Below are 23936 nucleotides of genomic sequence, written 5' to 3' on the forward strand. Positions count from 1 at the left end.
TTGACTCCCATGATTCAAAACAGGTTAACAAAGGTTAAATGAATGATATTATTTTAAGAGACACAGTGAGCTATTCTTTTATAAAAACTGATTTATTTTTATTGGAAAGACACATTTACAGAGAGAGAGGGAGAAAGAATGATTTTTCACACATGGGTTCATTCCTTAAATGGCTGCAATGGCCAGAGCTAAGCTGATCCAAAGCCAGGAGCCAGGAGCTTATTCTGGGTCTCCCATGTGCGTTCAGGGTTCCAAGGCTTTGGACCATCCTCTTCTATTTTCTGAACAATAAGCAGGGAGTTGGAGTAGAACTGGAGCAGCTAGACCTGTACCAGAGTCCATACAATATCCTGATTCTTATAGCAGGAGGATTAGTTAACTGAATCATCACAAATGACCCAAAGCTATTTTTTAAACAACGTATCTTAAAGATCTTTTCTGATACTAAAATTGGAAGGTTCTAGTTGAGATCTCATGTTAAACCCCCACCTCCTTTAGGTCTTTCAGTGGTTCCTCCTTTGGGTGCGGAAGCAAGGCTTTCCATGCTTTCTGTTTCACATTCAACTGTTTTCTATTTTATCTTTATTTTTCTCTGAATGCTTCATGTTTCATTTCACTGTTATTCATAGGTTCATTAAGTTTATCCAGAAAATTACATGGAATTAGAGAAGTGAAAGTACAAAGTTTAGTAATATAAAAACTAAAAACGAGTAGTACAGCCAAAATAAAAAGTGGAGGACATGCACCCATAATACTCTCTTGAAGCACTTCTTCCCAACTCTGAAGAATCTCTGATTCAGGTAAGACTGAGCAGGGCTGGGACAAAGCTTAGAAGTATATTTCCGCTAGAAGGACCATGTCCAATTTAGGTTGCAGCTCATTCTGATGTAGTACACCAGTTCAGATAAATTTTTAGTGTTATGTGGCGCAGCATGTCTCTCAATTGTCTACTTCCAAGTGTTGAATTAGCTCTCAGCAGACATGGCATCTATACAGAAAGATGAGAATATTTTAATATCATTTCCTTCTTGACAACATTTTAAATTACCTTTGTCTTTAGTGGTATCTGCATAAAAGAGTTCAGATCCTATCTCTTTCTTTGATGCCAACTTCTATAGCTCATGATAAATTACTTTAGCCCACAAAAGATCTGAAAATAGAAGTAAGTTGTTGCAATTTGGGAGCTTGTAAAATCATCACACAAGCTTTTGTCTGAGTTTGTCATAGACCACAAGAATTCCAGGAGTCTCTATGGGATAGATTCTAATCATGGAAAATGAATGAATTTTTGGCATCTTCTATGGAAGATGTAAGAAAGTGAGTGAAGAACTCTCCTGCTAGATAAAAATCATCAGAGGTAATCAATCCTAGAGTGAAGGCAACTTGCTCCTTATTATAGGTTAAGAATGAAAACTTCATTGATCGAGGTCTATATTTGTTTATAATCTAAAGTTTCACAAGTGCTAATATCATGATCACTTCAAATGACCAAAATTGAGACACTGAGTTTAAACAAGCAGCTAATGTATGGCTGATAGGAAACATTTTACTCTATTGACATTACAAATTATCCAATTATCAAGCCCTGCTCAAAGAGAATAATGGCAACATTCATATATACAGTACTCTATACTGAGCAGAACTGAGAGCTAAAATAAGTCCTTGATGCAGACCTTGTACACAATCATGAAGATGTACCCTGGCATGTACAAGTCTCAAAGTGCTTGGTTCAAGTTCAAGCTCTGCTTTGAACTGTAGTTTCCTACTAATGCTCATGCCAGGGCAACAGTTAATGGCTAAGTACTTGGGGCCCTGACACCCACTTGGGAGACTATGATATAAAAGCAGTAGCTGTTGCATACATTTGAAGAGTGTACAGAATAAGAAAAACATCTCTCTCTTTCAAATAAATATATAAGCAAAGCAAAGCAAAAAAAGTTTTCTAACTGAAAACAAAAGTTCTTGTCAGTGCCCAGAAGGGTACCCAGGAGTAGTCATAGAGAATTATCAAAAGGGTTTTTAACACACTTTTAAACAGGGGATCTTTCTGTAGTAATATATACTGATAAGGCAAAAACTATGAATCATTTAAGAAACAAATGCCAGAATCACTTTCTTTTGTGTAGATATGCTAATGAGGTCAAAATAATGTGCTGGTCCTGAGGTATTCAGAGGTCAGAATTCAGAAAGCAGCTGGAACCTTCGGCAAATGTTACCTCACCTGCTGATGCCAGTGACTGCAATATTGTACCTTGGGGCCACTTATCCACCTCTGACTGTGTCTCTTGTCTGTTATCACTTTCCCTACAAAGACGTCATTCTAACTGGTGTTAGGCAAAATTGCTTTGACTGCTCTGACTGTTTTAAGCTGGAGAAGGACAATGTTGAGGGAGTATACTGAGGGCTTCTCCAAAGGCCAATCTAGAGATCTACAGAATAAAGTCTGCAGGTGATGGTCATTTGCATGATAATATGTAGTAGCTTGATTGATTGGATGAGAGAAAACAAACCTGGCATTTTTGGATTACACTGGGGAGTTTTCTCCATTTATTATTATTATTAATGTTATTATCATTATTATCATTTTATGATAGAGTTCCATAGACCCTGAGATTTCCCTTTTTCCCTCCCTTATTCCCTCCCCTTCACTGAGTTCCCTTATAGCGAAACTATAGTATAGTTATTCATAAACAGTCATAAGTTCATCATTGTGGGCATGGACAATGGCAGAATGTCCAGCATCCTATCATCAGGATATATTTGACAGTTTCTCTGGGACTCTACTTTTTTTCTGAAAATAGATATGCATACTGTGTTGTATCCTCACATCTGGATATGATAATCTCCATTACACAGTTACTATACATCCCCTTAAAGTAAAAGCCACAATACAAAATCAGCACCAGGAAGAAAAACAGAAATTAACAATGCCATGAAGTTAAATAACATGCTACTGAATGACTAACACATTGCTGAAGATATAAAAAAATCAAGAACCCTCTTAAGGAATATTATGCTGCTGTATAAGCTATGAATCAGTGAAAAGTTAATATGAGCATAAAAGCTGTTTTGAAGAAATGAAACTAAAATTAAAATCATCAACATCCATGAGATATAGCTTCTGCCGATCTTTCTTGGTGAGACATGCCCCCTGTAGGCAACACATAGATGGGTTTTAGTTTTTGATCCAGGCTACTAATTATGATATTTAATTGATGAGCTTAAACCATGTACATTCAAGGTTAATATGAATGGGTGATAATTTGTTCCTGTCATTTTAGCAATGGGTTGTTCAGTGTTTGATTTAGTCTTCTGTTGTTATTTTACTGGGATGTTCTTCACATTTGGCTTTGTTTTTGGTGGGTGCTATTCCTTTCCTTTGCCGAGAATATCTTTACATATCATTTGTAGGGAAGGTCTGAAAGAGGCATATTCTTTGAGCTTTTCTTCACTGTAGAAGATTTTATTTCATTTTCAAAGACAAAGAAAAGCTTTGCTGGGTACATTATTTAAAATCTGGTTATGTTGCTCCATTCCCTTCTGGCCTGTAGAGCTTCCTGTGAAATGTCAGCTGTGAGTTTAATTGTCATGCTTGTATATGTCAATTGATTTTTTTCATGTGCACATTTAAAGATCTTTTTGTTCTGTTCAATTGAGGAGAGTTTAATTATCATGTGTCGTGGTGAAGATTGCTTTTGTTCAACCCTGTTGGGAGTTCTATACCCCTCTTGGATGTTGTTTTCCAATTCTGTCTCCAGATTAGGGAAGTTTTTGTTATTATTTGTTATTATTTCCATAAACACATTTTAAAATCCAGCTTCTCTTTCTGTACCTCTGGATAACATCAAAAATTCCATGTCAATATCATTTTTGTGTTGTTCTTACCAAAAACGTGAAACTTCAACCTAATAATGGAGAAGCATCAGAAATATCCAGGTTGACAGAAGTCTACAAATTATAGGCTGGTACTCTTTGGAATTTTAAAATCAAGAAAAACACGACACAATATACAGTCATAAGAGATGAGAGGGCTCTGAGGGAGATTAGTAACTAAATGCAATGAATTCTGGACTGGATAGTGAAACAGAAAAAGGACATTAATGTTAACTGTTTATCGTGAAGGCAGTGTGTGAAGCTTCATTAAAGCTGTGCTAAAAAGATGGCTCAGTAATTGTTTTAGGGTTTTGTTAGACAATCACATTTGAAAAACTTGGAAAATGGTTCTAAAATCTTCTCAGTGATTTTGAAAATTATCTGTAAATATATAGTAAAGTTATGTTAAAAGAAAAACCATTGGTCACTCTACAGGACTGCCATTAAGGACATTTAAAAATGTATGGGGAGCAACGTGCAAGGATCAAAAATAGAAGCTTAATTCAGTTGTGCAATTCCTGTCAGCTGACTAGATATTGCTTCCTTTCAGACAAGGGAACATGGAGTCAGAATTCCACATGCCAAGTCCTATGTGCCTCATTGAGAATACTGATGGGCAACTGAGAGCCAACCAGGGAGCTTTGCAGATCCTGTCTGCCATTACACAGCCTGTGGTGGTGGTGGCTATCGTGGGTCTCTACCGTACGGGCAAGTCCTACCTGATGAACAAGTTGGCTGGGAAGGAAAATGGTGAGTGGCACTGACTGAGCTCTGTGGCTTCTCCTCCATCCACCCAACTGTCATCAGTCATTGGGGAAAACTAAAGAGTGGACAGGGATGAGAATGGACATTGAAAGTTAACTTAGTCTGTTCCTGGATTCCTTGTATTCTCTCTATCTGGAGCATGAAAGAAAACTCATTCTTTCATCCCACTGGCCTTTATTTTAAAGGCATAAATGTACCTATATGAAAGAAATAAATTATTGAGAAAATTGTATGAGAATTTTAAACCACTTACTATAATTTTTTTGTAGTTCTGGCAAGCATCTACTAAAGTATCAGGTAAAACAAATGTTTCAGTGTGTATTGATGTTTTAATTTCCCTTGTTCTAGTATTATAATTAATATAAATGCTTGTTGCGGTCTTTTTTAACTCCCTCCATACATTATGATAATTTTCTCTCCATTTCACTAACCCTCTAACCCTCCAAATTCCACTCTGATGCCCTCTCTCCTCTGCAGGTTTTTCTCTGGGATACACGGTGCAATCTCACACCAAGGGCATCTGGATGTGGTGTATACCCCACCCTAAGAAGTCAGACCACACCCTCATTCTGCTTGACACCGAGGGCATGGGAGATGTAGAGAAGGTAGAAGAGAATTCCCAGTTCTTTTGTGAGGACAATGACCTCCTTGTTCTATTACTCTCCCTCTGATTTACGCTAATCATGCAAATTATTATTCCTTTACTAACCTTAGGACAAGAATTCAGAGTGGGACATAAATTCAACTAATTATTTATAAGCCAACTTGTAAAATAATTGATAATCCAATAGCATTTCTGATCTTTTTCTCATATCAGAGAAAAATATTCTGGTGAGGATTATAAAAGCACTTCTACACTTTACATGAATTTTAAAACTTTTTGCAGAAAATTAGATTTGCTTTTGAAGAACGATTTTCCACATAGTGACACATGGTAGATAAAGTGCTTTCCCCGCCATTGATTTAATCCCCAAATGCTTGTAACAACCCAAAGAAAGGAGTTGAGCCCAAAAGCAAGAGTTGGGAACTCAACCCAGCAAAACATTAGCAGGGCAAGGGCCCAAGCATTTGATTTGTTATTCATCATTTTCTGCATTCCAAGGTGCACATTAACAGGAGACGGGATTCAGAAGCAGAGATGCAACTCAAACCCAGCACTTCCACATGGAATCAGGCATCTTAACCACTGCACCAGAAACCTTGTTCTAACTTACCACTTAATTTCATAGTCTATGAACATTTTAAAGTACCCTCACAATAGCATGCATTGAATTTTCATAAATTCTTTATACAAAGGGAAAAAACACATGGGAAAGTGGCTTGCTCAAATTTCTACATGTAACAAGAGTGAAAGCTGAAGTTCAGTCTTTGCATAACTGAATTTCTAGCACATTCTCTTGATGACCTCTCATGTGACTCTCACACTGACTTACAGGGGAACAAACAGAATGACTGCTGGATCTTTGCCCTGGCGATCCTCCTGAGCAGCACCTTCATATATAATAGCATCGGAACCATCAATCAGCAGGCCATGGACCAACTGCAGTATCCTTTCAGAGGTCCTGACAGCACTACATCAAGTATTCCAGGTCACATGCATCTTTCACCAGTCATCTGCACAAAGTTGTATACATTCCCTGACTTACTCTTCTGCTCAGTCCAAATGCTCAATATACCTTGCAGTCTGTGCTTTCACTTCATGAAATCACTATACCCTTACTGTCATCTCAATATATTATAATTTTAATATTCATGTTATATTTTATAACATATTTTTGCAATTTTATATTTTGTAATATATTTTATAATATTCATATCACAAATAGCTATATTATATAAATTCTGTTTTATAATAAGATTTTATATAATTAATGTTATATCAAATATAATTATAATCGTCATTGCTATTATTAGCATAGATTCCTCACTCTACGCTATAATGTAAATAACCTGTCTTACATACTATCTCCTCCTAAGTACCTTGTGTTGTGATTATCTTTAATAAAACATATTGAATATCATAGGTCGCAGAGATGAGTTACACAGCATCTATGCTCCTTATTACTATTTTCGAAGATCCTGTCATTACTCTGCCTTGCCACTGAAGTGTATTCCATTGAGGCTACCATGGCCATTACCTCTTCCAACTACCCAGCAATAACACATCCTTCATTTGTTAAAGATCTTAGCTTCTCATGTCTTCTTAGTAGCAATTAACATTCTGATTTCAATTCCACAGCTTCTCATATCTTCATTCTCCACCACCTGCTTTAACTGTTTTAGATACACAGCTATGCCATCACTTTCATAAATTACATTCGCTAAATTCTCTTTCAGATTTCACTTAGTTTACCTTTATCAAGGTCATTATCACATTCTTCTCTCTTAGTGGAAAGTCTCATTGTGTTTTATCTCACAGCAACATTTGAGTAAATCAATCTAGATTTTCTGTCAGAAACATCATTTCCTTTGTAGCACAGTAGCAGTTCCATTACCTCATTGGTAGACTGATCAGTTTTCTCTGATGCGCACTCTTACTCTGGTCCCTAATTCTTTGTTATTGTGCCACTTTTCACATTTTCTCATCCTGTTCATACGTGATCTCATCAGTATCAAGGCTTTCCAGTAATAAGTTCAAAATTCCATATCCAGCAGATGCTGTAACATCTCCATTTAGATGCATAGGAAAGATCCCACATTTAAAATGCAAGAATCACAGTGCTCAATCTCTCTGTCCCAAGCGACTCCTGCCTCAGTCTTTCCCATCATAGTAAGTCCCCATACCATTCACAGATGATCACTAAAAAGCATTTGGAAATCATCTTAAGCGAGTCTGTCCCTTTTGTCCTAGAAATTATTAATCAGAAAAATCCTTTTAGCTGTACCAGTCAGCAAAGGTACTTCTCTACAACACCCAGTTCTCACCTTCTTCTCCACGATAAATAAGTTTCTATCGTTTCTCATTTTACTTATATTCTCAACTACCTATTTGTACCTTTGCTTATAATCTTGTCTACCGCAGACAAAATGACAGCTAGTGACTTTTTAAAAAAGTTAATCATATCATGTCCTTCCAATACTCAAAACTCGATAAATGTTTCCCATTAAATCTAGCTAAATTTCACATGTTTTACTTGGGAGTACAAAATATAGGTGTTATGGCTTGTGTTTATTTGGGGCTACTATTGCATTTCTGTAAGTCTCATAATACTTTTTGTATATCCATGGTGACGCCTTTCTGAAGGTTGGCAGGAGCTGTCAGTTCTGTTCATAATATTCCCCCAAAGAACTGCACATGACTTGTTACATCATTTCATTTATATTGAAACTTATAAACAAGCTCAGAGAGAATTTACTTGGACAACTACCTACAGCAACCCAATGTAGAAATATGCACAATTATTCTCAATCCTCAGCTTAACTCCTTGCTTCAACATAATTGTTGCCAATATCTGAGAGTTCATTACACTTTGGTCAACTTGTTTACTGTCCTTCACCATTGATAAGCTTTGTGACAATGATGTTATCTCATTCATTAAAGTTTTCTTAGATCTTAGGCATAAGAACCTAGTCCTTAGTGCTTAGTACCTCACATACTGAGTACTGAGAAAACATTTGTGAATGACTGAGTTCTATGATTCCATATCTATTAAGGAATGAGTTAACAAAGAAAAGTGAATTATTTTACGTAAGCCTAAGCAATAAATGTATAAATATGAAATATATACATATATATGCATATTTATATAAAACAGTGGCACTTTGCTGAAACTTCCTTAATTTGGGTTCACAGTTTTGTGACAGAGTTGACACATCGAATCAGGGCAAGATCCTCATCTACTGATAGTAATGTGGAAGACTCAGCTAATTTTGTGGGCTTCTTTCCAAACTTTGTGTGGACTCTGAGAGATTTCTCCCTGGCACTGGAAGCAGATGGGAAACCCATTACAGCTGATGAGTACTTGGAGAATTCGCTGAAGCTAAAACAAGGTTACTGGGCCTGGTGGTTGTTGGGGAACACAGGAAAAAGAATATCAGAATAAGCATTTCTTTTTAAATTGTTTTTACTTCTTTTAAAAGATTTATTTGTTTTATTGCAAAGTCAGATATATAGAGAGGAGGAGAGACAGAGAGGAAGATCTTGCATCCGATGATTCACTCCCCAAGTGAGCACAACAGCCAGTACTGCACTGATCCAAAACCAGGAGCCTGGAACTTCCTCCAGGTCTCCCATGCGGGTGCAGGGTTCCAAAGCTTTGGGCGTCCTTGACTGTTTTCCCAGGACACAAGCAGGGAGCTGGATGGGAAGCAGAGCTGCCAGGATTAGAATTGGCACCCTCATTGGATCCCGGCCCATGCAAGGCAAGAATTTTAGACACTAGGCTATTGTGTTCGGCCCAAAATTTTTTTTACCTTTTAAAATTCATAAAAGGAAGCAATTGCTGTATCTCATATATGCAGCTTTAAGAACATAGTGATACTTTTTTTTGTTTTGTTTTGTTTTGTTTTTAATTATTTATTATTTTTAATTCATTAATTACATTGTATTATGTGACACAGTTACATAGATACTTGGGTTCTCCCCACCCCTCCCCAAACCCTCCCACCATGGTGGATTCCTCCACCTTGTTGCATAACCACAGCTCAAGTTCAGTTGAGATTCCCCCATTGCAAGCATATACCAAACATAGAGTCCAGCATCTTATTGTCCAGTCAAGTTCAACGGCTTCTTAGGTATACCCTCTCTGGTCTGCAGACAGAGCCAGCAGAGTATCATCCCAGTCAATTGAAAGCTCCAACATACCATCAGCAAAAATTTACATCATTGTGGAATTAATTGACATAGTAATGAGTAACCAATACACTCCCTCCTCCTTGCCATTCTCCTTTTCTAGTTTTTCTTTTAAATTCCATAATGACATACTTTCATTTGCTTTATATTCACAAGTTCAATCCTCGATCAAATACAGATTTCAACAGTAATAAGAAGGAAAACTGCTATTCATCAAGAGAATAGACAAGGACTATAAATAATCAAAGAATAAAGTGGCAATTTTGCTCATATGCATTACTTTTTAAATCTTCCATATTAGTTATCACAAATCAGGAAAATTATATGTGATTTGTCATTTTGGAACTGATCTATTTCACTCAGCCTCCCCCATGCACAGAAGAGCAACTGCATCCCATAGGCAGCATACCTGGTAGAGGTGTGATAGTGCTCTATCTTACAAAGTTGAGGTCAGGTGTCTTGATAGAGTAAAGGAAGGGAAGTGCTCTGTGGGCCCAAGTGGTGTGTTCAACTCACTGAGCCCCCAGGCCAGATTCAGTCAGTGGGGACCTTGGATACATCCCTCTAGTAGAATGTCCCAAGCACACATGTGCCTCAGCAGCCTCTGCTTGCCATATTAACATGGTGTTTCCTCCCTTCTGGTCACGAGATCCCTTTGTGAGAGGAGCAGAGGAACACAATGTTCTGTCCCTTCGTGGGGTTAGGTGGGTGCCTGGCCTTCCACCAGCTTTTTGGACCAAACACAGTGGAATGGGCTGCTGCAGGTTCCTCTCACCTCTATCCAAGATGATGTCCCCTCCAGCCAGTGGCTGGAGAGTTGCCAGCAGTGTCTCTTTTGCCGTTGTCTGCAAATACCATCCCTGTTACTTGGCAGCATCTCTCTTCCCTCTGTAGAATTTCCACTGCAAACTTCTCACCAGTTGTACCCTGGAATGCACTGCCTCCCTTTTTTATATTATCTTCTTGTTTTCAGAATCAGTATATCATTATCCTCTCATTCATCTTGGATATCTCTAGAGAAAACATTTCTATGTGGATGTTGGAGAGGATCACTTTAATTTTTTTTTAAAGATGTATTTATTTTATTACAAAGTCAGATATACACAGAGGAGGAGAGACAGAGAGGAAGATCTTCCGTCCGATGATTCACTCCCCAAGTGAGCCGCAACGGACCGATGCGCGCCGATCTGAAGCCGGGAACCAGGAACCTCTTCCATGTCTCCCACGCGGGTGCAGTGTCCCAATGCATTGGGCCGTCCTCAACTGCTTTCCCAGGCCACAAGCAGGGAGCTGGATGGGAAGTGGAGCTACCGGGATTAGAACCGGCGCCCATATGGGATCCCGGGGCGTTCAAGGCGAGGACTTTTAGCCGCTAGGCCACGCCGCTGGGCCCGGAGAGGATCACTTTATAACTGTTTATCATAACTGTTCTATTTGAGGAATGAAAATGTTGCTTGACTAAAATAATTCTGATACATTTTACATTGCTTTTCTACATGTTTTTGGAGAAAAACTTTCTTTTTTAAATTGATTTCTCTTTTCCTCAATTATCATTTTAAATTTTCTTCCTACACTATGCTTATGAGAATTATACGGTTGAAAGACACTTAACTTGTACTCTAATTTTCATTCTGGCAGGTACTGATGAAAAAACAGAAAACTTTAATGAGCCTCGGCTATGCATCCGAAAGTTTTTCCCCAATAAAAAGTGCTTCATCTTTGACCGTCCTGCTCAGAGGAAGTTCCTTATCCACCTGGAGCATGTGAAAGAGGAAAATATGAACCCTGAATACCTAGAACAAGAGGCTGAATTCTGTTCCTACATCTTCAACAATTCTGAAGCCAAGACCCTGTCAGGTGGCATCAGAGTCAACGGGCCTCGTGAGTCACCTCCCTCTACCCTCTCCTAAAACAGACTTTCCTTTTGCTCATTATACAAATTTTGAAAGGGAGATATAAAGATCACTTCTGACAAATAAATAATCAAGGGCACCAAGGAAAACACAACACAAACACATTTCAATCTTACATAGTAGCTAATCTTTTCTATATTATCTCATATTCACAGTAAAAAGAAGGAAAAAATGAAATAACTAGAATCCAACTCTGCCTTAGCAACACTTCCCATGAACTCCTCAGGTTCTCATTTATAAAATGGCCTACTGCAAGACACATAAGCAGAGCAACAAATTCAAATAAATGTCATATTTAAATGACACTTTGCTACTTATTATAGTGCCATTTTCTTGTTCTTGTACATACAGCTTGGTATTTAGGTTTAAATACAATTATTTATAACCTTATTCTAGTATGTTAGAGGAAGGATTTGGTTTATAAAAAGCACAAAATCTCATAATAAAATAACATGCAAATAAATATTAGGCTGCTTTGAGTGTATAAAAGGCATGGAATAATGAGACATTATTTAAATTGAGAGAAATTATTTGTATAGGAAAGAGAATTTTGAAAATAGGAGTGAATGGGGCCAGCAACACAGCATAGGAGGCTAAGCCTCTACCTGTGGCGCCTGCATCCCATGTGGGTTCTGGCTAATACTCCCACTACTTCACTTCCAATCCAGCTCCTTGCTTTTGGTCTGGGAAAGAAAGCAGTGAAGGATGGCTTATGTCCTTGGCTCCCTGAACCAGTGAGGGAGACCCAGAAGAAGCTCCTGGTCCTGACTTCAGATCAGCCCATCTCTGACCTTTTGGTCATTTGCGGAGTGAACCAACAGATTGAAGAGCTCCCTCTGTTTCTCCTGCTTAGAAAGGTAGCTAGGAATAACTTCACATATAAATAATGGCATATAGAGACAACCAAGAAGCAAGGAAATCTGCAACCTCATGAAAGTGGGAGATAAGGAGAAATGGAGGGAAGACGGAGTCAGATAACTTATTCCGTGGCCTTTTTAGTAAGCAGTGCAGAGGGAAAAAGTAAAGAAGTTAGGAAAGGAAAATATAGGTAAGAAAAGTCCTAGACTTACAATATTGGTCCCAAAATGTCTTTTCATCCTTATCCATCAGACTAATACCTTCTTTTACTAAATTGAAGAAGGAAGAAAAGAAGATTTTGATCTCCTCTGGACCTAGAAGTAAACAAAAGATTCCTTCACAATTCTTCCTCAGAAAACCTTTAAAACTATTATGACACTTATTTAGAAGTATACAGAAAAATCTGTCTATAAGTCAATAGTCATTAATTTAAAAAAAATTCTTGATTTGTAGGTCTGCAGAGCCTGGTACTGACATACGTCAATGCCATCAGCAGTGGAGATCTGCCCTGCATGGAGAACGCAGTGTTGGCCTTGGCCCAGATAGAGAACTCAGCTGCAGTGCAAAAGGCCATTGCCCACTATGACCAGCAGATGAGCCAGAAGGTGAAGCTGCCCACAGAAACCCTCAAGGAGCTGCTGGACCTGCACAGGATCACTGAGAGAGAAGCCATTGATGTCTTCATGAAGAATTCATTTCGGGATGTGGATCAACATTTCCAGAAGGAATTAGCGGTATATTTACTGTTATGGGTTATGAGAGTTAGAAAAACACAGGCTCGGTTCGGGCCTTGGTGTTGGGGACAAGTGCCGCTCCCCATAGTGTGGCGACTTTGGGGGGTGCCCCTGCCGGGTCAGACCCAATGCTGGGGGCTCACGCCAAAGACACTGCCAGAAGGCAGTGAACAAGTCCTCAGCCTCCCCCAGGGTGGCCAGTGCACCAGGTGGAACACGGCTTTGCCTGTTGGCCGCCCGGTGGTGAATTCTGGTGTTTTTAACATATGTAGTTGGTTCCTGGGACACCCATGACTAAGGCCAGTTCTAGTGTAGGTAAGAAGTGAATTTTGGGTGATTCCCAGTGACAGGGTCATGAAAGTTTCAGGCATTTGTGGGTACTGAGACCTGGTGGTTTGGAGGGAAGTATCCATCAGATCATTTGGGTTAGACAGATTCACCAGCCCAATTAGGAATACAGAGATGGGCTGTTAGCATAGAACATCACTGATTACCACACACCAGCCCACACCAAAGCTATGGATGGGGGCCTCTTTGGCAGTGTTGGGTATCATTAACCGACTGTGTGGTGGAGTGGTCACATTTGGCAGGGTCAAGATTCTATCCAGCACGCAGGAGAATTTGGTCTGGGGGTAGACTCTGTGGGGTTGTGTGGGCCCAACCCTGTGGAAATACAAGTCCACCTGGTTAGCTCGCAAGCTGGGGTTGCAATGGACTAAGCTAGGTGTGACCATCCCACCTGCCATCACTCACCGGTGTAGGAACCCACAACAGTCAGGGTAGGTCAAGGCAGCAGCACCTGAATGTGCATCCTAAAACAGGATGTGGGATGGGCCAGGCTGCCACTACAAGGGGGCAGAATGGACAGGGCTGAACAAACCTTAACTCACAACAAACAACACAAATCAGGTTGGAGCACAGGTCATCCCAAGTAGTCCTTGCACCTACTGATCTGCATGAGACACAGCATCTAAGGGGCCAGGACAAGTGAGGGGCTCTGCCAAGCTGAGTCAGAGCAACCACTGTCCTGCACGTAATCTATGGCTGGGAATAGGCCTGGTTGGGCAGATAAGGGGACACCCTAGCTGGGTTGAGTTTCCCACCAAGGAGTGCATGAGCTGTAATTGGGGCTACGTAATGATCAGGATACGATTGTAATCTCACTTGGCACAAGTGTGGGCTGGGAATGGAAGCACCAAGCCAGGCCAGACTCCAACACCATCTGGTGCTCTGCAGGACCAGGGGAAATGTGTGCCAGACTAGGCGATGTCTCAGCCCTTACTGAACCATGTGTGAGCCCTGTGTGGGTATGGATGTGCCGTGGCTGGGTTGAAACATTCAACAGCAAGAACCAGATTGGGTTGAAGAGCAGTCACGAAATGCCACTGTTCCTGCTAGGACAGAAGGTGAACTGAGTAGGGCTGGCTCATGGACCTTGGTATGCGTGAAATCTGGCACTGGGAGAGTTTCTGATGGAGCAGCCTGGACAACTTCTCTGGCAGGACACAGTCCCTGCAGGCAAGCGCAAGAAGCACAATACGAAACAGCCCAAAACAGGCAATGGAAATTATCCCACTGGCATACACATGGCATGGATTGGGGACAGACCAGGCTGAACCTGTTCACATAAACTGCTAGTGAGTCTGAGCACCAGAAGAGTGTGGGTCGAGTCAGGTTCGGTTGTGACACATACCAGCACACATTAAGGAATGCCAAGGTGAGATGAGCCAAACCAGATGTGGTTGCAGCGCCCAAACAGCACATTTGATAACCGGGGGGAGGAGGCAAAGCGGCAGGGGAATATGGGCTCCCCTACTGGACAACTACTTCCATTGGAAAACGTGAGTCAGGATGGGGGCAGATCAGACTAGGCAGGGCTATAACACCAGTGGGCCTCATGTGAGCTAGATAAGAGAAAAGCCATGTTGGGCTGACTGTTCCGACTGGTGCAAGCACAAATTAGAGTGGGTGAGGGTTGGTTGGGCTTAGCCGCAGCATTAGCTGGCAAAGGCTGGCACTGGGAGCTAAATCTGTCAAGTCAAATACCAGAACTACCTGGAGAATGCATAATCTGGGAGTAGTTGTGGCCTTGGAGGGAAATAGTGGGCACCTCCCTCGGGGCTACCACTCTCACTGGACAGCACGTAAACCAGGATAGGTGGAGGGGTGGTTAGACAGAAAGGCACCTGCCAGTATGTGTGTGGGCTGGATAGTAGGTTGGTTGGGTTGAACTAGGCTTCAATGCCCGTTGACATGTGTGAGAGCTAAATAGGATGTGGGACAGACTGGACAAGCCTGGGGTACATACTGGCAAGCATGGGAACCAGGGTAGGGGACAGAACTGGTGGGGGTTATGGGGAGTCGCCCCAACTAGGCTGCAGCTCCAACTGGTTTGCATGAGGACCGAGTATTAAGTGGGTAGGATCGAGCTAGACTACAACACCTGTTGGTTCACGAGGAAGACAGGGCTGGAAATAGAACTGACCCAGCAATCCCAACGACCAGCATGAGCATAAGCTGATTGGTGTGACAGACGGTGTTGGAGTCTGTACTAGCAAACCCACACAAGAATCAGGTCTGGGATCATCTCAGATGAAGTTTCTTTAGAGATCCCTCCAACTGATCTGCTGATCTTAGAACCCCAACCATGAAGAGACTGTCAGCCAGCAGACTCTGAATAGGTTTCATTGTGGTTGGAACTGCTAGATTGGCAGCAATCCAGAACTGATGAACTATCAAAACTGTTTGACCAGGACCCTCAGATCACACCTCCTGTTGAGGATCTGGGAGGGGTGGGAGGTTGGGTGGGGCTCTTCCCTTTGTTACTCCCCTAACCCCAAATATAGGGAAAAATGGTAATATTACTGTGGAAACAATGGTATTCCCCACTTACCCTGTAGCCCTCGACCCTTGTACCCTAATCAAATAAGTAATATCATTAAAAAATAATTTAAAAAAAAAGAAAAACACAGGCTCTCAGTGAGAAGAGAAATTCTTCAGATACCATGTGATGGGGTTTTTTTAGGTTTGTTTATTTTTATTGAGAAGGTAGATTTGCACAGAGAAAGCGACTGATGTCCCATCCACCCATACACTCTACAAATGTCCACAGTCTCTGGGCTGAACCAATCTGAAGCCAGGAGCCAGGAGCTTCTTCCAGGTCTCCCACATGGCTATGGGGGATCAACACTTGAGCGATCCATGGCTGCTTTCCCAGGCCATAAGCAGGAAGCCTGATGGAAGTGAAACAGCTGGGAATCAAACCAACATCACAGGGGGAGACTTAGCACCAACACCCCCATGCTGGTTCGGATGCCATATTTTAAAAAACTAAGTAAATCCTACAGCTGCTTCTACATAGGACTATTTCAATTTCTTTTTCTTTTAAAATTAAAATGTGCAGCTTTTATATTCCCTGATAGAATTCATTGGATTTTTATACATCCATGGAAAAATTCAGAAAGTTGGAGAAATCAACTGTACGACTGTAATTGAACGTGTCTTTAAGCCCACCTTCTTTTGAATTAAAGCAGAACTACTCCATATCAAGTGGCCCTTTCATAACTGAAATCCCCAGAAGGAAGGCAGCATAGTGTAAGGGATCATTGTTGCCTTCGACGGTCCTAGAAAACAGGATGTGTCTGGTTGGTTTACAGTTGCCACTGTTCCAACCTCAGCACACACACACACACACACACACACACACACACAAAGGCCTTGATACTTATCTGGAGTGATTTAACAGAGAAGTGTGATATTCCATAATATTTCAAAATTCTGAAAATATTTGTGGTACAAATTGTATCATTTGTTAGCCCTCTGTTGAGATTAATACAGAAATATAATCTCACATCAAATAAGTACTAATCAATTCCTTAGTACTTTTAAAGGGCTTTTGGAAAAATCATTGGGTTTAACTCCACATCACCTCACACAATCCAGATGAGCCTGTGAGACAGGGCATAAGTGTAATTCTTCCTGTCCTACAGATATGGACTCAGTGTCCACAATGTGAGCATCACAGACTCCAGAGTGGATCCAGAACTCTACCTGCTTGCCTAACATGTGTGCTCTAATGAGTTCTGAAATTAGAAACCTGGAAAATTTCATGTGAATTAGTGCTGTCCCTTGAGAGGTATGCTCTGGAAGAGGGGGGAAAAGGGGGAAAAAGCGAAGAAAAAAGGGAAGGGAGTTTCAGGGAGTCACAGAAGATTGAATTTCTGCAATGCGCCTTCTCACAAGGTGAGAATGACTGTAGCCAACACCAGTCTCCCATAGCCTAGTATATGTACAGTTGACATCTCGCTCCTGGCTTCACTGCACCATTTATGCTTTCTTTTTTTGTCACTTTACAGGCCCAGCTGGATGCAAAACGAAATAACTTTTGTGAGAAGAATGAAAAAGAATCATCAGATCGTTGCACGGCTTTACTTCAGGATATTTTTGGTCCTCTAGAAAAAGAGGTGAAGCAGGGCATTTATTCTAAATCAGGAGGCTACCGACTCTTTTATCAGAAGAACAAAGAGCTGAAGGAGAAGTACTACCAGGAGCCTGGGAAGGGAATACAGGTAAACTATGCAGTAGGTGACGCTTTGATGGACTTGCTGGGGAGACACTTCCAAATCCTACTGTGATGGGTTCATGGTACATTTGCCACTCACTGATTTATTCACCAAGAGACACTTCCATGATACAGGCAGGTTCTATCATGGAGGTTCAGACAGAGCTCTTAAATATTTACAGAATGAAATTCACTCCTTCATCGATTCAAACTAATCATATACAAGGCATTTGATTTGTTGTCAGTCACAAAGTAGCTGAAATAAATGAACAAAAAAATATATCAGTTGACATGTTTATACTGTTCACAGTGTTCCACAAAAGGGGTGGAGAGCATAAATCACTTAATTCTCACAGAATTAAGAATTATTTCTTATGGACTGTGTGTTTTTTAAAGAATGAAGAAAATCAAGACATAGAGAAGCCCAAGAGCTCAGCCAAGACCACAAAAGTACGGGGTGTTACAGCTTGAGCGCAAATCCAGTTTGCATAATCTATGCTCTTACCAATTCTATTCTGGCACACTCCGATTCTATGAACTATCATTTAGTTGCATCGTATATTACTTACATTGAAAATTATACAGACTTTAAAAAATGTGGTCGCAGATCAGGAAAGTAAAACTTAGACGTGACAAGGTGATCTCTGGACCCTTCCTTTAATCTGCCCTAACTCTTTTGACACCTGTTTCCACATTCAAAGTCGGTTTATGCACTAAGAAGGCTCTGAGAGATTCAGCATTTTCAGGTCCATATCCTAAATGGGAAGAAAAAAAGATGAACAAACAGAAGAATAAGAGTTTCTTAGTCATGTCCCTTTAAGATTTGCAGGAAGCAGATTACAATGCCTGTGACAGTTTTTGGTTAAAATTGAAGGCATCCCAGTTGTGTGGCATGAAGAAATACAATATTTTATCTCAATTTGCCCTATCCATCTAGGAAAATACAGAGTTCTGTTAAAAAGAACAAAGTGGAGAATTGAGATTAGAATGCCTCCTGTTGTCATTGTGCAGTGACAAAAAGTGCTCTCAAGAAAAGGAAACTCATAAGTATAGCAAAAAAAAAAAAATAATAACCTCATATGTATATATGAAGATTTAATTTTTTTCTTCAAAACAAATTTACATGCAGAAGAGATCACACCCCCTCCATTTCTTCCTTTATCACCTCCTATTATTTGTCCCAAGTTATTAAATGGAAAAGTCATTCTTTTGACTGCTACAGAATTAACTTTTTGATTTGTGAACACATCACAACATGACAGATGTGGGGAAAATTAGAAAACAAAGCAATGTAACAGACTGTATTTTGACACTAAACTCAACAAACCAATTAGTGATTACACTCATATATGGGATAAAATGGAGAAAAAGACATCAAAGATAAGAGTTATACAAAGTTTGCTAATTAGGGAAATTGCAGTGTACTGGCATTTGGGACACTCTCATTCCATTATGCCTTGTTTGAATTCCAGTTCTTCTGTTACAAATTCAACTCCTGAAGCACCACATGATCGCTCAAATGTCTGGGACATTCCCACCAACATAGCCAACCTAGATGGAGTTCTGGTTTCCTGGTTTTGGCTAGGCCCAAACCTGGTTGTTGGGAGCTTTCGAGGAGTGAAGTAACACTTGGAAGTTCCCTCTCTCTCTTTCTCCCCCTTCGTTTCATACTTTTTCAATCATAAATTTGGGGTCATTGTAAAGGAATAGATTTGAGAGAGAGATCCAGATTTGGGTTTTAGATACATTAAATTTCAAATGTCATTTGAGGTACAAAGTTAATTGTTATATGAGAAGTAAAAATAAATTAACAGATTTATTACAGAACATTTAGTCTATGTTTCCTAACTCTTATTTTTTTCTTGTTTCCTAATTCTAATGTCTTTGATGTCAATAGGCAGAGGAGATATTAAAAAGATATTTAGATTCTAAGGAGGATGTGGTTCAAGCTCTTCTACTGACAGATCAGTCACTCACAGAAAAGGAAAAAGATATTGAAGGTAAGAACAGTTGAAAATAGTCTACCTCGTTGAGAAGCCCTGAAAATGATGGTTAATAGTATTTCTCCATGCAGAATCTCTATTGAAGAGAAAAAGTTTATGAGTCATTGTTCCATGGTTCTTTTTGTTAAGATCACATGTCTTTTAGTTACTCAGTACAAAAAGCATTCCCCAAGAATTTTCCCAAGTATCCAAGAATAAATTATTAAAAGGATACAAAGCAAGAAAAGCACACACAATTTAATCTTCTTATTTTTCTTTCACAGTTGAACGTATAAAGGCAGAAGCTGCAAAAAAAGCAAAAGAAATGTTAGAGGAAAACCAAAAGAGAAATGAACAAATATTGCAAGAGAAAGCCAAAAGTTTTGAGGAACATGTGAGACAGATAACGGAGAAGATGGAGAAGGATCGGGCAGAGTTAATGGCAGAGCACCAGAGGATGCTTACTTTTAAACTTCTGGTATTCAATCAATCTCAGTTTTCTTTTCTAATGTCTCAAATCAAAATTCAACTGTAACCAAATAATATGAAGCCTAACAAATACTTTTTCTGTCCAAAATTTGTATTTCATCTTCTTTTTCTTTGATTCCTTGCCATCACTGGTTACTAAAGGCTATCTAACTGCTGTGTAAAATTCCATGTAATCTTTTTTCATCATATCACTAAAAAACAGAAGTTACTGATTGTTAGGCAAGGACAAGAAATTCACAGACATACCATAATCAAATCTTATATTAAAGTTCCAGGGTTATTTTATCAAATGATAAAGGGAAAGTTTAACTTCATGTGAAATCATTTCTACATCAGACCACGGATGAAATAGTCAATCTGTTTCTCCTAGCGAGTGGAATCCAAACTGATTTTTATTCTCCCATACCTGATAGGCAAGCACCTTAAAGACCAGGAAGATCTCCCAAACCCTACCCATTTAAGTACACTGCCTATGTACCCCTGTTGTCAGTATTTTTCCAGTTTTATTCTGTAGCTTTCCTGAATCTGGCCCAAAAATTCCCTGTGTGAAACTGAAGCTCCTGATCTGCCCAATTATTTTTCTTATTTCTGCACATTAAGTTTTTAAAGTAGCACCAATTTGTAGGCTCAAATATCTTCCTTGACTATGAATCAGGTATTTAGCTTTCTCTTAGAGCTTATCTACTTTGATCTCCCTAGATAAATACTTGAATCTGCACTTACAGATCAGAAATGGAGGGGAAAACAGATTATTTTCCTTGCAGAAAGACGACACTGTACATGAATGAAGATTTTCAAAGATATCCTATTTTACCACTGTTTTAGAAACTGTATTTATATTTCTGAAGTATCAACTGGTACAGGTGAGAGAGAGGGGAGAAGAAAAGGAGAGAGAGATTAAGGGAGGAGAGGATTTCAAGAGAAAATTTTGGAACAATTTGTATAAAATCCATGAGGGACAATAGTAATTACCAAAAGGGAAGTTAATTTCACAAGTACAGGATATGTGTTACATTGTACAGACTCACTGTCTACTCTCCCTTTTAGGAACAACAAAAACTTCTCAACGAGGGATTTAAGGAAGAGAGTCAGAAACTTCAAAAAGAGATCCAGCACATCAAAAAAAGTGTAAACCAATCATCGGGCTGCAATATCCTCTAAAAAACAAAGCAAAAATATTTATATCCATCTCCGTATTCACAGAGAGTAATTTGAAGTGACAGCTTCAAAATGTCTTTTTTTTTTTTAAATAAAGCAAACATTTACTAAACTATAATAAAAACATTCAATCAAATTACAAAACCTGAGCAAGAAAAATAAACGGCACATGCTTAACTGTAGTTGACATTCAAATAAAATTTACATTCCCAAAATATTATACAGTAATTAGACAATACCAGCCAAAGTAATATTAGGATACTTTTACGTGCGATCTCAACAAATTTGAACAGAAGCAAATTTTAACAAAGGTAAATTTTACAGTGAAACATAGCAGTAGATTAAGGATCTTAACATGTTTATTTTACTGCTATTTGACACTATGATACAAAAATAAGAGGATTTATTTGACATTTTTTTTATAATCTATTTTATTGTGTTGTTGACAATCTTTACATAGTTAATTACAGTTAAAGAAAGAAAAAGAAAAGAAAAAAAAAAAGGTTCAGGGGGATAGGGAAGTGGGTAATACTATTATGTCCACATTGTTTCCATCTTGTATCTGAGGTAAAGGGGGATACTGAGGGGGAAGCCCCACCCGGTTTCCCGCCCACCCCAAGTCCCGGATGTGGGGCATGCTCTGAGATATGTGCTCGAGTGGTGTTAATAGTTCTCCGGTTATGAATCGCTGCCAGTTTCGCTCGATGAGGTCGTCCACTGATTGATATGGTCCATCATAAAGTCTCCGTTTGCCCCATATTTCGCTGCCAACATATAGCTGAGATGAATGATTGATATGCTCTGTCTTCTGTCTTTTCTTGATTAGAGTTCTGAGTCCAGCAGTTCGATTAGGGAGATCTCCAAAGAAACTTTGAGGTATTCCCAGACTAGTTTCTTGTATGCTCTAGCAAGCACAGGGCCCGGCACAGTCCATCACCACGATCAGCTGGTGGTTGCAATTGCTGGGTTGGTTCTGTTTTCAGTCCCGAGTTGCACTGGAACCAATGGGTGTTGCAGTCCAGTCTGGTTCTGCCCAGCACGTACTCGGCCCTCACACAAACCAGTGGGAGCTGCAGCCTAGTCGGGGCGACCCACAATAACCCCCACCAGGCCTGCCCCCTACCCTGGTTTGCCAGTATGTGTAGCAGAAGACCAGTCTGTCCCCCATCCCATTTGGCTCTTGTACGTGTCAATGGGTATTAAAGCTTAGTTCTATCTAACCAACTCAACCATCCAGCCCTCACGGGTGTTGTTGAGTGCCTCTCTATCTAGCCATCCCAGCCCCCGTCCCAGTCTTCATGCCCTCCCACGGGAATAGTGACCCAAGAAGGGGGAACCCACTTTTTCCCTCCCAGGTCTCTCTGTCCCGGTTTATGCACTCTTTAGGTGGTTCTGTGATTTGACTTGACAGAATTAGTCCCCAGTGCCAGCTTCTGCGGCTATGCCCAAACATCCCTCACCCACTCTAATTTATGCTTGCACCAGCAGGAATAATCAGCCCAGCCTGGCTTTTCCCTGATCTATTCCACATGCAGCGCACAGGTGTTGTAGCCTTGCATAGTCTGGTCTGTCTCTATCCCAGCCCACGCTCTCCAGTGGGAGTAGCTGTCCAGCGAGGGGACCAGCCCCTTAATCCCCCTGCCAGTTCTGCCCCTCCCTTCCTTCCTGGATCTCATGTGTGCTGGTTGGGTGCTGCATTCATATCCAGTACAGGCAACCACGCCCTGGCATTCCATAATGTGTACTGGTTTTGTCGCGACCAAACCCGGCTCATCCCACACTCTGATCTGGTGATCGGATTTGTCAGTGGGTGATACGGACTGATTCAGCCTGGTCTGCTCCTGACCCATACTGAATGTGTGCCAGTGGGAAACTTTCCATGGCCTGTTCTGGACTGTTTCCTATCATGCTTCTTGCGCTTACCTGCAGGGACTGTGTCCTGCCAGAGGAGTTACCCAGGCTCCTCCATCAGATCCCCTCCCAAAGGCAGGTTTTGCGCATGCCAGGGGGTCCTTGAGCCAACCCAACTCAGTTCACCTCCTGCCCTAGCAGGAACAGTGGCTTTTCCTGGCTGGCTTTCACCCCATTCTTGTTCTTGTTGTTGGATGTTTCAGCCCAGCCATGGCTCGTCCATACCCACATACAGCTCACGCATGGCTCAGAAGGGGGTTGAGACCCAGGCTAGTCAGTCCCACATCTACCCTCTGGTTCTCCATGCCACCAGATGGTGTTGGGGTCTGAACTGGCCTGGTGCATCCAATCCCAGCCCACACTAGTGCCTCGGGTGACTGAAACTGTTTCCTAGATAGAACGCAGCTCCAATTCTAGCACATACGCCCCTTGGTGGGAACCTCAACCTAGTTAGGGTGTCCCGTTACCTCCCCGATTGGGCTTGTTCCTAGCTGTAAATCATGCACCTGCCCGTGGTTGCTCTGGGGACCAGTAGGTGCAAGAGCCTAGCTCGGTATGACCTGTGTTCCATGCTGGTTTCTCATTTTGCTTGTAAACAAAGGTTTGTTCAGTCCTGCCTAGTACATTACGGTCCATTACCAATTTACACATTTTGGAGCTACTATGCCCTGCTAGTCTGACCCCCAGATTTGGACGGCATGTTCACCAGCGAGAGCTATGACTCGCCAGGGGAGCTTCCCAAGTACCTCCACTTGATCCACTCCCAAACCCAGTTTACATACATGCCATTGGTTTTTAGGCCAGTGCCCGGTGTACTCTGGCCTCCCATTTGGCCTTGTATGAGCTGGTGAATGTTGCAGCCCGGCCCACCCCACACCCTATTCAGGATGCACATTTGGG

At 40.7% G+C, this 23936-nt stretch overlaps 1 protein-coding gene across 1 annotated transcript; it reads left to right on the forward strand.

Annotated features, from left to right (window-relative positions):
• The first annotated feature begins 768 nt into the window (after positions 1 to 768).
• On the forward strand, positions 769 to 21181 carry LOC131478586 (guanylate-binding protein 1-like). Its single transcript, XM_058658940.1, has 11 exons — positions 769 to 800; positions 4424 to 4623; positions 5116 to 5243; positions 6074 to 6183; positions 8432 to 8628; positions 11069 to 11311; positions 12655 to 12935; positions 17291 to 17503; positions 19394 to 19496; positions 19763 to 19956; positions 21015 to 21181. The coding sequence occupies exons 2-11, from the start codon at positions 4434 to 4436 to the stop codon at positions 21126 to 21128; spliced, it is 1773 nt and encodes a 590-aa protein (XP_058514923.1). The 5' UTR covers positions 769 to 800; positions 4424 to 4433; the 3' UTR covers positions 21129 to 21181.
• The last annotated feature ends 2755 nt before the right edge of the window (positions 21182 to 23936 follow it).

This window comes from Ochotona princeps, chromosome 2, assembly GCF_030435755.1.
Source record: "Ochotona princeps isolate mOchPri1 chromosome 2, mOchPri1.hap1, whole genome shotgun sequence".
NCBI classification, from domain to species: domain Eukaryota; kingdom Metazoa; phylum Chordata; class Mammalia; order Lagomorpha; family Ochotonidae; genus Ochotona; species Ochotona princeps.

Excerpts from the sequence above, each read along its gene's own strand:
- LOC131478586 (XM_058658940.1), top strand. The coding sequence starts at position 4,434 with ATGGAGTCAGAATTCCACATGCCAAGTCCTATGTGCCTCATTGAGAAT. Across the intron at positions 6,184-8,431 it reads CAGGCCATGGACCAACTGCA|TTTTGTGACAGAGTTGACAC; the intron begins GTATCCTTTCAG and ends TTGGGTTCACAG. Across the intron at positions 11,312-12,654 it reads CATCAGAGTCAACGGGCCTC|GTCTGCAGAGCCTGGTACTG; the intron begins GTGAGTCACCTC and ends CTTGATTTGTAG.